The 16,400-nt window shown below is 41.7% G+C and overlaps 1 protein-coding gene across 3 annotated transcripts in view; it reads left to right on the top strand.

Moving 5' to 3' along the window:
• Positions 1 to 16,400, top strand: part of LIMCH1 (LIM and calponin homology domains 1) — a 114,652-nt gene that overhangs the window by 50,457 nt on the left and 47,795 nt on the right. Inside the window, exons 6-13 of one of the 3 annotated variants that reach the window (XM_009332439.1) lie at positions 984 to 1,179; positions 5,597 to 5,846; positions 6,526 to 6,798; positions 11,087 to 11,377; positions 12,657 to 12,911; positions 14,225 to 14,569; positions 15,268 to 15,603; positions 16,172 to 16,400. In XM_009332439.1, coding sequence (XP_009330714.1) covers positions 984 to 1,179; positions 5,597 to 5,846; positions 6,526 to 6,798; positions 11,087 to 11,377; positions 12,657 to 12,911; positions 14,225 to 14,569; positions 15,268 to 15,603; positions 16,172 to 16,400 — 2,175 coding nt within the window. The remainder of the gene's footprint in view (positions 1 to 983; positions 1,180 to 5,596; positions 5,847 to 6,525; positions 6,799 to 11,086; positions 11,378 to 12,656; positions 12,912 to 14,224; positions 14,570 to 15,267; positions 15,604 to 16,171) is intronic. The other 2 variants (XM_009332437.1, XM_009332438.1) reach the window with 2 other exon arrangements.

Raw genomic sequence — 16,400 nt, 5'->3', positions numbered from 1 at the left:
TTGGGTCATAAAATGTCAGTCTGATAATGGCACCCACATCTCTGACTTTACTTACTGTCGGGGGAGAAAAAAACAGATTTATCTTTGCATAAAAGTAGTTATTTTTGTTTTTTCTCAGCCTGCGCGATTGTAATTAATGTTAAGATGCTCTCTAAAACAAGGGATTTATTATAATGCAAGGGTGAGGATGGCTTCTATTGACCTTTTCCTCTGCTGGAGTTTCAGTGTTTTAGTATGTGCTGCTTGCACTGGAAAGAATTTATAATCACAGGGCTGTCAAAGACAGCCATTGTTCTCCCTGCTCTGAACATGTGGGTCAGCTACAAGTGCTTTCATATCCCCCAGAGCCAGGAGCTGGCAAAGAGTAAAGAGCACAACCGAATTCTTCTGAGGCATCAGGAAAAGCGTTTTGCATATTTTTCATTGCTGATTGCTTCAGAAAGACATCCCTCTTTCATAACAGGAATTTCTCTTCAAGGTAGAGGGAGGCTGGGGCACACTGCTTCATTATTTTGCCGAGCTGAAGCAGCAACAACAAATGCTGTCTGCTGGTGTCCTGGCCAGATACAATAGATGGGCAAGGGGAGGCGGGGGATCTTTTGGAAAGCAGCAGACTTAAACCTGATGCAGGCACGATGTTAAAATTGTAGTGCCTTTGCCTGTGCTATGGACTATGGACGACAAGTCAAGTTTCAGGTTACTTTCAGTTCTGATCTGTTTGTTAACTTGCCTATTGCAACTTTTTCTCAGTTCATTGTACTAATCTAATGAGCAGGGTTTCTTCTTAATCAGCATAAAATTGGGGTTTATTGCAAGCTTGCACTTTTGTTTTGAAGGGGAGAAGGGGCAGAAAACAAGGAAACCCTTTTTGGGGAGGAGATTTTTAGTATTTGGGAAGATGCTTTGTTGTCTGATGTGTAATGGATCTCACAGGTGTGTCAGTGGCTTCTTTATGAAGGGGTACCTGCTGTACTTCCATGTAGGAAACGGAGGATATTGAGAGCCCAAAGCGCAGCATTCGTGACAGCGGCTATATAGACTGCTGGGACTCTGAACGCAGCGATTCCCTCTCCCCGCCTCGCCATGGCAGAGATGATTCCTTTGACAGTCTGGACTCCTTCGGCTCCCGCTCGCAGCAGACACCGTCTCCAGATGTAGTGCTCAGAGGGAGCAGCGATGGTAAGTACCGGTCACAGTGCAGCACATGCGTAACGTTGTGACATATAAGTAACATTTCTGGAGCAAACGTGCCATTCGGAAGCTGGACACAGCCCCTGAATAGTGCTAATCTGGTGGGAGAACTTCTCTGTGAACGCTGATTTGTGCTCCCTGAGGTTTAGGTGACTTTGCCAACAACTTACTTGAAGCCTGTCTCAGTTAGGGTAGCGTAGCGTTGGAAAATGAGTTACATCATTGCAGTGTAATTTTATGATGGGAAGAGTGCTTTTCTGGGTTACGGTGTAAGAGGTTGTTATGCAGACTCATTTTAAGTTATAAACTAGGCTGGAGCAAGAAATAAAAGCACAGGAACAAGGCGAATATTGAAGTGAATAAAATGTTTGCCTAAGTAAACCCTGGGCAGATAAATGACAGAAATATCTTGGAAATGTCTGATACTTGACAGCGTTTTGAAGTCTGATGTACAACATTTTACCAAATGTCATATTTGTTTTCATGGTATTTAGAAAATTGGGTAAATTAATAGCTCCCAGCATCAGAGCTGTGGCCATCTTTGTACACATTTGAGTGAGGACATGCAGCTCTAGGCTTACAGAAGGGGTGCTGCTTCTCTACCTTTCTTGTCTGATTCCCAGAGACTTCCAGAGGCTTGTAAACACAGCATGCTGAATGAGGAAGGATCTGCTAGGGGTAGGTGTGGAGCATGCACTTAGGTTACCTGTTGTGAGCAGGATTTCTTGTTCAGAACAAAAGGATGCTTGATTGAGACTCCCTCTGCATGGTTACGTTCCCGATGAATGGATGAATCAGTCAATGTTTCATCTGACGATGAAGTTATGTTCCACACATGAATCACTTCTCCTCAGTAATGTTATTTATTTAATAAAAAAAGGAAGGGCAGAAAGACTTTTTGGTAGGAACCAGATGTTCATACTGCCTTTGGCAGTGTGAAAGAAACTGGTGGTAATCATAACCGGACACACGAGAGATTTCCTGAGGTGATGGGGAACTCCTTAAAACTGAAAAGCTGGCAGGGATAGCTGGTATCACAGCTGAATTACGAAAGAGCTATGGGGAAAGCAGGGCTAAGATCTGCTCTACTGTTTTGAGTGGCCTGTGGTATTGGGGCTGTTGCTGGTTGACCATCCAGAACCAGCTACTGGGACTGATTCCCTGAAACAGCCTCGTGCCCCCTCAGACACTGAACAGAGCAGAGTCTCCACATGACAAAACATTTTTCTGCCTTCCCAAATGAGACAGAAGTGTGGTGTTGGCAAATAGGCACACCTCACATGTCCTAATCAAGAAGTGTTGCTCCATCCTGGGTGCTCAAGGAGTGTCCAGTGTCCCTGCCTACGTGGAGCTGGTGGGCAGCCAGTTACATATGTCCTGTAGCTGCTTCCTATCAACTTCTGCTGTATTAGCAGATTTTAGTGAGGTTTTGTGGTTGGTTGTTTGCCACAGCTAAGACATACTATCTTGTCACATTCTTGAGTCCATAACAAACACAAAATAAGATGCAAGCATTCAAAGCTTGTTCTTGAAAATTAGTCTTTAACAATATCCAGACCCAGGGTGCATGCAGATGCTGTGTGCACACGTATGACTTGTCTAGCTGGCCCTTTCTAGTATGTCCCATTTTCCCTGCTTGCTGCTGCCATAACTTCACAGCTGTCTCCTCCAAGAGTTGCAGGTGAGGTGTAGCTTGGCTGACCTCTTTTCTGTTGAACCTCTTCCTGTGGCCCCAGCAGGCCAGTGTTTCGCTCAGCTGCATGTAGTTTTGATAGAAATAATGTATATGCAAAGCTGGATGAAGGAAAAGGTTCTGCTTGCATTACTTCTCCCTCCGTTCAGATAGGAGCTTTGTAAACCCAATAATATGATAGCGAAATAAAACTATGATTCCTTCCACTCCTAGAAGAAAAAAATAAATGAATGGAGATCATTTCAGTGATCCTAAGGTGATGATTAGTTTAAGTGGAAGCAATAAGTAATACTGCCTTCACAAATGCCAACTGTGATTAGCCCCAATGTTTAGAAACTGCTCTGGTGTCCTGTGCAGACCCTGTCCCTTGGCAAAAAGCAAACAAAACCAATGGTAGAGCAGAACAGTTTGTTTAAAATGCAACAGTTTGTTTAGAATTGCGGACTGACCTGCCCGTAGAGTTGCTAATGTTCTCAGGAATGAATAAAATCCTCTGCTTGGCCGGCAGTTGCGCACGGATCCTTGTACGAAGGATCCGTGTGCATCTGTGGTGTATAACTGCTTGTTATGGGTTGTGGAAACTGGCTGCTGCTTCTTCTACTTGGAAATGCAGAACAACAAAGTTAAGGTTATAAATGTAGAGCATGGCTGCATCTTCCATTCCGTGCTTTGACTTCAAGTGCTTTTTTTGCAAATTTGAGCTGAAAATATTTTCATGAGTAAAATATGAATAATTAAAGAAGCTGTTTGTCTTTGAAGTACTCAACTTGGGGATACTGGTAGGCACATCAGTAATGAGGGAGAGGAATCTGTTCTAATTCCTCTGCTACTGTGGTTTTCTATTCCAGCATTTCTGTCTGCCGGTTCAAGACTGGTTTTCATGTGATACAAAAATAAACACCAGAACAAAGTCAAGAGCAAACAGAATAGCAAATAACAGGAAGGGATCTTTTCATTTTCTTTTAGCTCCTCTGTGGCCCTGCTCAGTCTAATGATTTTACAGCTCTTCAAACCTCAGCTATCCTCAGACGCCCATGATTCTGTGGTTGTGTCTCCACTTTTTGTTTAGACATAGACTCAGGTTACCAATCCTGGTGCTAGTTATCATATGCTCTTAACCAAAATTGTTCAAGCAAAAGATTACTGGCAAAAAGTGCATTGTGATTTTTGTCTGTCTAGCTTGTTTCCATTGTGTCCTGTCTTTTCTTACTGTTCCCTTTCACTCTTCTTCGTCTCTCTCCAAGCAAACATTGAATAACTCAATCTGCTGCAAAAGCTCTTTGCAAATAACATTCCTAGCATATTTAGACCTCTTTTCCTTCCCCCACTTTGAATTATACACAAGCTACTTGTGATTTTTATGACTTCATTGTTTTCAGTTGTTCATTAGGTAGCTCAGTGAATTAGCTAGTAATTTACTAGTGTGGTGAATTAGCAAGAGGACGCAACCTGGGTGGCTTCCCCTCACCCAGGGGGGAACAGCTATTGCGTATGCAAGTGTTACAAAGGGGCCAAGGGCCAGAGACATCCAACGCTCCAAAGCTGGGAGAAGATTTGAATGCTGGTGGGAGAAATGGATGAATATGCTCCGTTTCACTCATCAAACCAGGGCCTGTGGTGATGTTACACTGCTGGGAGAGGACTATTTGCATATCTTCTTTGTGAATTACTTAAAAAGGCTCATGATGGTGCAGGGAATCTAGTGAATGTCTATGAAGTTGCTTCCAAAATGGCTATGAGGGCAGTTCCACTGCAAATGCTCTTTAAGGTATTTGTCCTACCATTTGGGTGTTTTGTTTTCAAGTTGGAAAAATGTTGCCTAAGTTTCTGTGTTTTAAATGGGTTGTAAATATCCGGAAGCTTAGTTCATTTGAACAAAATAAAGTAGTCACTCAGCTCTGTTGATCTCCCATCTTATTCTCTGTAACTCTCAATTTTTCTCTCTCACCTTCTTTCTTTTCTTTGCCAGCAAGTATTCTTCAGTCTTTGCTGTACTGATCTAACCTCTAAATCCTGAGATCCCTTCCCTCTCTCCTTGCACCTTCCCATCTGAGGATCAAGTCTCTCTGTCTGTTTTGCAGTGTACTAGACTGATTGACCAGGCAACCGATGAGACTGGAGAGAGACCATCTGAGTCTTCTGGTTTATAGCAGCTGATGCTTATTCTCAGATTTTGATCAAAGCTGATGCTGTGTGCGTTCAAATTGCCATTAATATGTGTGTGTAGAAACATCCACAGATTCCTGCCATTCTGTAACTATACAGTATGCAGCCCTTTTTTGCTTGAGCTTGTGCTATGCAGATGTAAGTGTAGGTTAAAGAGTGTGAATCAGGTCAAACGTACCCATATGTACAACTAGGAGTCATTTGGGCTTTAGTCAGGTAAGTTTCTGTAGCTGTCCTGTGTGATTGACAAGTCTGGCTTAATCTGACCCTGAGTTTTTTGATGTGGCCTGTGGCTGAAGATGAGTTTTTCAGGGGTAGAAAATAAGAGTTGATGGAAAAAAATGGTTACTGTCTGTGTAGATATTATGGCTACTACCTTCAGTGACTGATTTTAAAATATAAATACAAGTAAAAGTGGCCTCATTTTTTGGTGCTCACATGCTAAATGTAATTTTTTGGTGGTGTCTTCTCTGATTTATAATTTTTAAAAAAATAATGGATGAAAGTGAAAAGAAGAGGGTTTTTTTTTTCCTCTTTCCTCATTAGGGAGAGGAAGTGACTCGGAAACTGACCTGCCACACAGAAAGATGCCAGATGTGAAAAAAGATGATATGTTGGCGAGGCGGACCTCACATGGTGAACCTAAATCAGCTGTGCCTTTTAACCAGTACCTCCCTAACAAGAGTAATCAGACTTTCTATGTACCTGCTCCACTTCGGAAAAAGAAAGCTGAACGAGAAGAGTACCGAAAGAGCTGGAGCACGGCGACTTCACCACTAGGAGACAGACCTTTCAGGTAAGACTGGCCTGTCCAACTTCTCCCTTCCTCAGTGATGATGCTTTAACACTTGCCTAACTTCTGTTCTTCTCATAAGATGTATGAAGCGCCTTCTGCTGTAGTAAATCTCTTGCTGAGATGGTACTGATAAATTGTTTGTAGCAATAGGCGAAGGTGGTAGAAAAGCAATGAGTGGAAAATCATTGTCTTGATGTCATTATTTACCATACAATGCAATGTATAGCTTATGTTTGACAAGATGTTGGTTAATATAAGTACCATGGATGTTGACTCAAACCCAAGGCTGGACAAAAATGTTCTGGATGATCTGTCTCGGTTCTCAAGACAGTTACTCACTGACAAATGATATTTAGAAGTAATGTTCGATGTATGCAGTCGAAATAGGTAATATTTTTGCTATGTTTTTTTAAAATCAATTTATTTGTATGTTGTATTCTATATACCAGTACAGTTTATATAGCTGTGACTATGTGTTTCTGCATGCTGGTTTTGTCAACTGATATTTCACTTTTGATTTGGCCTAAGAAGCAGCTTCCATTCAAGTGCATAATTATCCTCCCGGATCATTCATCAGAATATCCTTTGGCGTCTTGGTATCAACAAAATGTGCTTATAATAAATAAGTGTATATGTTTCAGGCACAGCATACATTAAACTGCCTTGTATAATTCAATAGCAAACCCCACCCTGAAACCATAGAAGAAGAACAGAATGAAACATCAGGACTGTGTGAAAAGGAGAAAGTGGGCTCCCTGGCTCCTGAGGCAAGCTCCCTTAAAAATGAAGTAGGTTTGAATCAAAACGAAGGAAACTCCATAGACCAGTCTCCTTCACGTAGTGCAAAAGAAACATCAGCACCCAAGGGGAAAGATGCAGAAGAGATCAGAAAGTTAAGAAGACTCGAACAAGCTGGCATTAAGGTCATGTCAGCAGCCCAGCGCTATGGCAGGTTAGCCCAACAGTGCGGGAAATTGTGCACGCTTCACATTTTTAGGATTGGCTGAAGTGTGGGTTTCCTCGATCCACTGTGATTTCACTTCTTCTAACAAAAATCCAGTCTGCTAAGCACTCACAATTGCTAGTGAAGGTCTTGGTCTGAAAAGGCTTGTGATGTGGCAGAGTTGTATGATGCTAACTGCATTTGTGTTGAGAAATTGTATCGTCTTACAGCCTAATGTAAACAGACTCCAAGAAAACTACTACACAGACTGCTTGTCACATTCCACCTAATGCTTTCTTGCATTTAATAAAAAATACATATAAACGTACATTAAAAATGTAAAAATGCCTTTTTAGGCAAAAGTTTCGGAAACTTACTTTACTTGTTGCCGATGGAATGGTTTAGTTTCCTGAACCACACTTTTGAGGTGGTTAATATTTTTAGCTGGGTTAATAAATGATGCATTTATTTTTAATGGCAGGAACTATAAAAGTACAGTGCTTGTTAACACATGTACCAGTTAAAGCATGGAGGCATAGTTCAGCAATCATAGTTTGACTGACTTTGGCATGGAGTATCAGTAGTTATTCACCTATTACTTGTGTTATTTATTTTTGGATGTTGTTCAATTTCGTTATTTCCTGTTCTTTAACTCGAGAGCTGAATGATGGCTAGGCTCGCTGCCAATGCCTTTCCATCATCTGATATCGGGTCCTCGTGAAAAATCTCTTTCTCATGGGGATGGCCCACAAAGCAGAGTTTTAACTGACATATCAGAAGACTAGGCTCTTAAATGATCAAAATGGTTTGACTAAAGGGTAAGTGTCCAAATGTCCTCCTGTCTAAAACATTTTATTTTGGATTGTGGGGTGAAATCCCGACAGTGAGTAGTTTAGCAGATGCTGGTTTACAGTCTGGGCTTTGAAGTGTAGTAGTAAAAAGTACAGCTCTTATGTGATACAGCCTGTTTATAGGTACAGCGAAGCTTGTCTGCGGCCATATATAGATGTGCCGTATGCAGTTAAAACAGTCACAGTATATACACTGTCATATGTCCCCTTCTCAGGTTTGCTTCACTGTTGTCAGGCTGTAATGAACATGTTTGTGTGTGGTTGTGGGGTACTACTTTAACAAAGCCAAATACTAACAAAGAGGAACTATCAGTCATAAATGAGTCCTTCAGGCTGAGTTAGTGTGCTAGTTGATCAGGAATCTGTAAACTGGTAGGATACTAGTATAATCCTGTTCTGAGTCCAAGGCTGTAGCATTAATGTTAGTAATGTAGTAATATGCAGTAAAACATAGTAATAGCTTGTGTCTCAGGTCTCCTCTTTTCCTTGGACAATCTGTTGTCCTGACAGGGCTGAAGGAGAAGAGAACAGAAATAACAAGCCATTTTCCCTCCTTGCTCTCAGCAGAAGCAACTCCTGCAATTTGGCAGCTGGAAGAAGGAGGTGCTGCTGATTTTCTGCCCCAGCTGAGGGTCAAAGAGCAGAGCTTTGTAGCCCAAGCTTCACCATAGTGAAGTAGGAGCCTGTTCCTGGGGATTGTAGGAGGAGACAGCAGAAAAGGCACTGGGGTCAGAGGTCTGTTAAGGAAAAATATTTGTATGTGTATATAGAAGAATAGTGGGTGAGGAGAAGGGAAGAGTTCAGTAGTGACACTTCAGGATACAAGGGAGCATTTGATCATCTCTCTTAATGTCTCATCCTCATTCCCTGTTCTTTGAATCTCTCAACTGTCTCTCTCTTCTTGGCATCAAATTCAAATTTCTGTGCATTAATGGCACTGAGCAATTCTCAGTCCCTCTTCTTTCTGTATTCTGATCTTTTTTTTTTTCTTTCCTTTAACCCCTCTTACTCCCTCATCTCTCTATGATGCCAGCCTCTCTTTTTTTCACCTGAGTTTGTCAGTCGTCTTCCACTTGCTCTGAGTTGTTTACAGGCTGTTTCCTCTCAACATTTTGACCTCTGGAGGACACCCACTGTGACTTTGAGTTCTACAAGGCATCTAATTGTTCCTAAAGCTGAAACTCAGTTGGGAACCTTTCTAGGTCCGGCACAGGAAGGATTTGAACTTGTATGCAAATGCATTTTTTGCTTGGAATCGAAGTACTTATCTCCATTGCTGTAACATGTTCTAGGAAAGGACTCCATTGAACTAGATGCTATACAAATGCATGCCAAAAAGCATTCCCCCTTCCCAAAGGAGTATATTGTCTCTTTATAGCACGTTGTTTTATTGATATGTAATCCTCCTTGCTTGCTTGTTGTCTGCATCTGTCTTATTTACACTGTTGTATCTGAACGATAAGGATCAGATTCATGGCTACTCCCTAAAAAGAGAAAGAGAATTAAGTCTGTTCTAATAAATGATGGAGAGGGGGACGGTAAGAGAGAAATGTGAGCAAATGAAGAATCCTTGGCACGTTCATTGCAAAAGGGACATGGACTCTTATCTTGACAGTGCATAAGTATGCAAAACCCTTTCGTTGTTCTGAAATGCAATAGAAGGATCCACAAACCTGTATGAGACCCTGCTTCAGTGAGCGCAAACACCCGTGGTCTGACACTTTGGAAGCACCTGCTGTATGAGCATGGACCTGTGTGTTGTTTCTGCAAGGGCCGGGTCTGGGTATGCAAGAGCGATTTGCAAATCTGCAGGGAATTCTGGTCCATTGCAAGCTTCAAATCTACACTCTTTGCTATCTCTATGGTGAAGTGACTTTAAAAGGTACTTTTGAGACCTCACAAACAGCAGCTCAGAGCCATCTGTTCCAGCTGTTTCTGAAGCTGTTGTGAACAGAGGTGCTCATGAGGGAGAGGGACAGCAGCTCCCTTTGGAGCACCGTCTGCCAGTGATGTCTATTGCCTTAAATGATATCTTGATCCTGCAGAGAGATCTAAGGACAACGTTGCCTTTGGCTAATTTGAGAGCATGCTCTCCACATTGCTAACAGGGCGGGGGGGCGGGGGTCCTGTGTGTTGCAGCGTAACAAGGTGAAGGCAGGCCATTTTCATATTGCTCCTCTGTCCTCCGAGGCCTGAGCCAGGCTGACCTGTCAGGGATGGTTTATGGCTTCCCCATAACTTTCTCCAGCAACTTTGTTGAGCAGTACTTTGAAAGGGCAGCTGGGGCCATAAAGTAAGTGGCTTGTATAGTGGGCTTGCAGGGCTTTAAAATGTTTCAGAAAAGCAGCTAATTATAGCACCACTGTTTTCTTAAATAGAAGAGAAACTTGAAGCAACCCCTGAGCTGTTTAGATTTGCTTTCTTAATGTCACTCTTTTTAATCCTTTGTGATACCATCTTTTTCCCTTTGTGTAGCAAGGTGGTGCTGTATGAAAGAGGAAATGCAAGGTATTTGCAGCCTGCAAAAGTACTGCATGGAACAGTCTACTATTTGGTATCCAACTTCCTAAAATATCAGTAAATAACAATTTGATTTTTAAATGGGAGAGTCACATAGCTCTTGCTATCTGTCTTTTCAGTTTGCTTAAGAGTATTGACTGTTACAGGTTAAAATAAGCTTAATCTTTCTGGGTGCCAGCTGTCAAGGGTCTTCATTGTCGTAATCTTCAGTAACAACAAGGCTGTGTTGATATCAGTCTCGTTTCTGACCAAGGCAGACGGCAGTGTGTTCCAGCATATGCCAGTATCATTGGCATACTGGTGCTATTGTCACTACTGTATGTCAGCATTGGCATAGAGGGCTTATTCTGGGGGAAAGGGAAGGCTAGTTAGGGAGAGAATGAAGCGTGGATGTGTGTGAGAAGAAAAGCAGTTAAGAATATTAGGGTAAGCACCCTCAGTGATTACTCAGGTCTTAAAAAAAAAAAATAAATAGAGCCATTAAGAATAAAAAGTGCCAAATGTCTGGTATTTCAGGATTTGGCAATGTTGGCCAAGGATCAAGTATTTGCATCAAATCTCTTTGTTTGAAGTGTTCAAGAAGTTTAATACGACCATTTACAGTACTACATTCACTCCATCTAGTATGTTAGACTAGTTCTTACTGGTGGTTCTAGCTATAGCTAAAATAAGTAAAGATCCAACCCTACTGATTTTCTGTGTGAAGTCCTTGCGGATTTGATATATGTAGCTGTATATGATAAGTATATGATATATGTACCTGTATATGATAAGTTTTATTTATAACAAGGCTTTGCCCAATCTAACAGCAGCCTGAAGCATATTTTGATTAACTGTGCTTGTTTTATGACCTGGCGATGAGTGCTGCCACTCCCTTCTCCTCCCCTGATGCATCAAGAGCTTTCTTTAATTTTGCTCTGTGTCAGTAAAAAGCCAACATGTGAAGACAACGGAAGCACCCCAGACATCATCCTTCGCAGGGACAACCCCTTCATGACACATTACCAAGGGAAGGATTCTGGTTCAGAAGATGAAGCAGCCAGCAGAGTTCCTGATTTAGAAAAGGATGACTTTGCCACCCGGAGAGCCAGAATGAATCAACCCAAACACATAGTTCCGTTTAACTCCTTTTTACTTGGACCCTATACAAGTAAAGATAAAGGTAAACTGGAAGACATTAAAAAGCCATTGCAGATGGAAAAGCAGGAACATGCAAGGTGTGCATTCATGGTCTTTTTCTTTCTATTATAATGCTTAATTTCACATGGCTTATTGCTGTGTAGGACTAGAGCTGTCTTGGCTACAAAAAACTTACAGGCTAAAGTAAATGCAAATGCTTTATCATAAAGTGAACAAAAAAAGAGATGTAGATTACTTACTGTAATTTTTTTGTTAGATTATTAGGACCAGGAGCTTAAATTGACTATGAGTGTAAATAACATAAAGACTAGACACTTTTGTTATCTCAGCTCATGAGCATGAATAGTGGAGAATAAACTTAGAAGATATGTTTTGCATCTCGGCTCTTTTGCTGAGCGTTTTCAATGCACATTTTTGGATGCATTTTTTCTATCTAATGCCATTCTTTTAATACCCTGCAGAAAACATGGACTTTATATTCAGTGCGTTAACTAAAGACTTATACCTGCTATACTGCACCAAATTGTGTTACACATAGTCCTAATGTTTCTTATATAGCATTGTTTTTGGAAGTGGTGCATGGCTTACGAGGTTTCAGCCTAGAAAATCTCTTCTGTCTTCAGTTCAGTGATACAGACCTTTAAGAAGTTGCTGAACACACATATCTACTAGGCACACATCTTCTTCAGGAAACAAGTATATTTGTTGTATTTGTGCAAAGAGGAGTGATCCTTGATAAAACCACTATATACACATTACAGTGGACCTTAACTGTACTAACTGATACATTCAGAAAATTATCTTAATATCTAGTAGCTCTTTTCAGTAATGCAAAATGTGCCTTTCAGCTGCTGGTAATTTGTTTATATAAACATTTTCTAATGACTAGTTTGGCAGGGCATCTGAAAAGCACATAACCAAATTTTAATATTCTAATGCTATTGACATGACTAAGATCAAAGAAATTCTGTAGTATGCTTGCGAGCAAAACTTGAATTCACTTTGCTAATAATATGAAAATGAGATATTTGTAACTATTTATGCTGGCTGAGGTTAAACCACGACAAAAGCTTATTGCAGAAATGCTGAATACAGTACTAACTTAAATATTTGTCTTGCTTGAGCTAGGAGTAGAAGTCATGTGATGAAGTCTCAATAGTGCATGAGCGGGGTAGCATAGATGAGAGGTTTCAACTTCAAATGATTCCATGTTTACTTCCTAAATTAATGTAAAATTATTCTGCTTATAAATTCAGTTTTATCTTCTTGTGCTATGAACCTCTTCTATTGACACTGATTTATCATTGCTCCCTCAAAATACCTTTTCTTGCTGACCTTGAATGTGCGTTAAATTAGAAGAAGACGGGTGCATATGGCATCAACGAGGCAAATAGTGACAAGCAAAGAGAACCCACTCCTGCAAACTGAGAAGACTGAGTCAGAGGAGGAACAGCAGGTGAAAGTGCCAGATACTGAGAGAGATGATTTGGCTAAACAGAAATCTCAAAGTACCCTTCCTCAGCTACAAGAAGATGCGATTTTTGTGAATGCCTCTATAACAAAAGCAGATCTGGAGACCTGGAAAAGATTGAAACTGTCAGGGGAGCCCAGGTACGGTTTCTGCCTGTGGACAGGATTGGCACCCTAGGAAGCATGTTTAGTATGTCGTGATCCACTGTGTGTGCTTGTGGTTTTAAACTTTGAAGAATGCCTTGATGACAACCAGTCCTCACCTGTTCAAATTTTCAGGAGGAGTCCAAAATCTGTACAGGGATGCTATCTATCTATCATGAAATGAAAGTGTGTCCATTATTTAGAACTACTACAGTAGTTTCACAGTCACTTCCCCAGTGAACACTCTTAACGTCATATTAGAAAGGTCCCTCTTGTCTCATGGATCAACCTGCTTTGAAGCCGCTCTAAGTTGAGTAGCACAAAGGTCCATGTGGCACCACTAACTCAGTAGCACTGTGCTGCTGCTAACCAAGCTATCTTCAGGACTTGGGGCATTATACCTTGGGGGTATTAACTGAGGATCAGCATCTCTTTGCGTTATTGTGGCTATACTGCTTTTGAGATCTGAGCTAATATATCTGCATGGCATTGTACTCCAGTGCTGAGTAAATACACCAGCACTGTTTGTCACTGCAGCAGGAGTTTCAGGAGCCTCGTTGTATGGTGTAGACATGCTCTTATTGTAAATTAAATCTCCACAAAGGGAGCCAGTATAAAGCAGTTATTCTAAGCTGTTTCCCTATGGAGGTCGGCTATAATGTATGCAGGTGATTTGTGACTCCAGTAGGAAAGGATAACAACTCCTAGCCTTCCTGTTTAGGCGCATGCCATTTTCCAATTACAGGTGGCCATCTGTTCAGGCATTCTTCTAACAATGTGGTTACTGTGTGTCATTTTAGCTTTAATACAAACCATCAAAACTCAATCATTCTCTCATCTCAAAGATGTTAGTACTCTCTCCGTTACTTTTGAGGTGATTTGTTAAAATCAAGATTCAGTCCCCTTGGTTTAGGATAAGCGAATTGCCCTTCCTGGTGCTCTCATGCCACTGGAACTCCCCCATGACAAGGTGGGTATTGTGCAGTCCTATGTAACACATGGCCCAGTTCTGTGTGAGCAGATGAGAGAACTGTGGCTTTGTTAGGGTGAATAACTGAATCTGGAATGGGCCGTATGCTACGTTCCTTCCCCTAAGGAAGGGCTTCCATGGATGTCCTCCCAGAGTTTCCCCAACAGGTCTGCGGTATCTTCGGATTTTATCTGTCATTTGGGCCTCAGTATACCATAGCTGTTTGTACTTTTGTCCTTGAGTTTTAAAATAAAAACCCTCCAAAACCTTAGGAGCATTTAATCTGCTTTATTCTGGGGTCTTATTTGGGGGGGATTCTTTTATTCCTCATTCATACTAGTGAAGAAGATTTCAAATGTCCCAGTGACACTCTGCCACCAGCTGAAATCATGGTGAAAGCAGCAGCCCATGATGATTTTGCTGTCCGCAAAGCCAGAGCAAACAAAAAGGCTGGTAGCCCCAAGCAGAAGTTTGTGCATTTTGGGCCAGTAACTGAGATTGATCAACAGAAATGGGACAAGCTCGTTATTGGCAGAGCTTCATCCAAAAATAGAACAGAAGAGGAAAGCAAGAAAGACGGTGTGGAGAATCACTCTGCTGTTGAAAGCTCTCTTTCAACCACTGTTGGCAGTCTTGGGTTTGCTGAACACAGCGATGAAGTATCTAAGCCACAGAATGAATCCAGGTATTTGGTGTGGCTCAGGAAGTGCTGCTGAGCTGGAAATGAGACCTGTTCTTGCAAGATGCTGATCTGCATGGGGGTGGACTGCAGCATAGACCTAAGAGCTGTTTACACGCACGGCCTTGTTCAGAAGTCATCTGACGCCTTCACAGTATCTTAACATGTTTAGGGTTATGCAAAACAACGCTGTGCAAAGGTCTTCTGAGAGCTTGCCTCAGAATTTCTGATGAGCGGTGAAATCACTGGTATCTCAGAGTCTGAGCTGTCATTTGAGCTTTTTCTGCTTCTTGAATTCCAGCAGCTTTGCTCTGCCTGCTTTCAGCGCAGTAGGAATTTGTCCTTCAGCTTGCTGGTCTTGCTGATGTTCAAAAAATGCTTTCTTTAAACCTAATGGATTTACTTTCTTTTTGAAGATGTAATGCTGAAACCAAGGTGTATTGGTGCTCTGTGTTTCTGGCATTTATCTGGAGGAGAATTACAGCTCTGGGAAGTTAACGTATTAACAGAGTTTACATTTATTTGGCTTTTCTTTAATCGCTTAGTCTGTGGCTGTAGCAAGAATTTTTAATGAATGCTTTTAGCGAGCAATTAATTCAGTTAAGTTTGTGTGTTTATAAAACATTTGCAAACTGAGTTGGAGGAGTCCTCTTCCTTCCTTTCATTTGACCTGAGCGTGTTTTGTCTGTCACCCTTCCTCTCAGTCACATCGTTAGTGAGGTAGCCATGCCAGATACAGATGACTCTTGCAGGAGAATGCTATCACCTGTCCCGGCTTTTGGCATCGTCTCTGAGAAACAAACCCTGTGCAGTTTGAACAAACGGCAAGAAAGCACCGAGGAAGACTGCGTCGGGCATTTACCAGACATTGAGAGAGATGATATGTTGGTTAGAAGGATGGGAACTTTTCCGAGGCGTACCACTAGCCCCATTCCCATACATTGTCCTCCCCTGTCAGTAGCTCCTCATCTGCTGCAGCAGCGGCAAGGGGAGGCAGTAGCTTGTGAGAAGGATTTGAAGACTCCACGGGAAGCAGAAAGGTCAGAAAACAGAAACAGATCCCTCTGAGCCTCATGCCTGGTTTGTGTGTGGTGTTAGGTCGGATCAGTCAGCAATGTTGTTCCATTCTTCACACAGCCTTTAAAGATGTGTTTTACTCATTCATCATAGCATGTGTTCTGTTTTATGAAGTTACTTACAAGAATGTATCCTATGAACATAAACCAGTCTGTTTTCTTCAATAATATTGAAGTACTTCAGTTGTTAATTGTTGTTCAGCATGAAAACAGTCTTTCATCTTTTGGGGGGATTTCTTTTGCAATCAATGGTGCTTTGTCCAGACTTTTATGCTAGCTTCCAAGTGAATAATTCCTCGCATACATTTTTATGCAATTCCCAACTTCTAACGTATTACCTACATAAGTGTGGCATTCAACATAGTTTCCTCTTGCTCTCACTCCCTGCGCTGTAGCTAAAGATGCCTAGTTGTCCATCACTCCGCAACTGTGTTTTGAGTAACAGTACCCCACGTTGCCTCAGCAGCCGCTTGCCTTTGGGCTGCACAAGTGAGCGTTATCATGGAACAGTGTCACTTGTCTCTCTGAGCAGTACTGTCAAACGAGAAGAGAGCCAAGAACAGCCTGAAATCCCGCAGCAGCAGAGCGGTGGAACAGAAAACAAAGTGAAATTTCCAGACCCACAAAGAGATGACATGTTGGCCAGAAGAACTGGAGCTTTCCTAAAACAGCCTGGGCCCAGTGTTAAGCAGTTCCTTCCCATGCCATTTTCAAAGCAGCAGAATAAGCAGGACACAGCTAGAGATCTTGAGAAGAAAAAT

Source organism: Pygoscelis adeliae, unplaced genomic scaffold, assembly GCF_000699105.1.
Source record: "Pygoscelis adeliae isolate BGI_AS28 unplaced genomic scaffold, ASM69910v1 Scaffold59, whole genome shotgun sequence".
Taxonomy (NCBI): domain Eukaryota; kingdom Metazoa; phylum Chordata; class Aves; order Sphenisciformes; family Spheniscidae; genus Pygoscelis; species Pygoscelis adeliae.
This window is presented reverse-complemented; position numbering and strand designations above follow the sequence as displayed.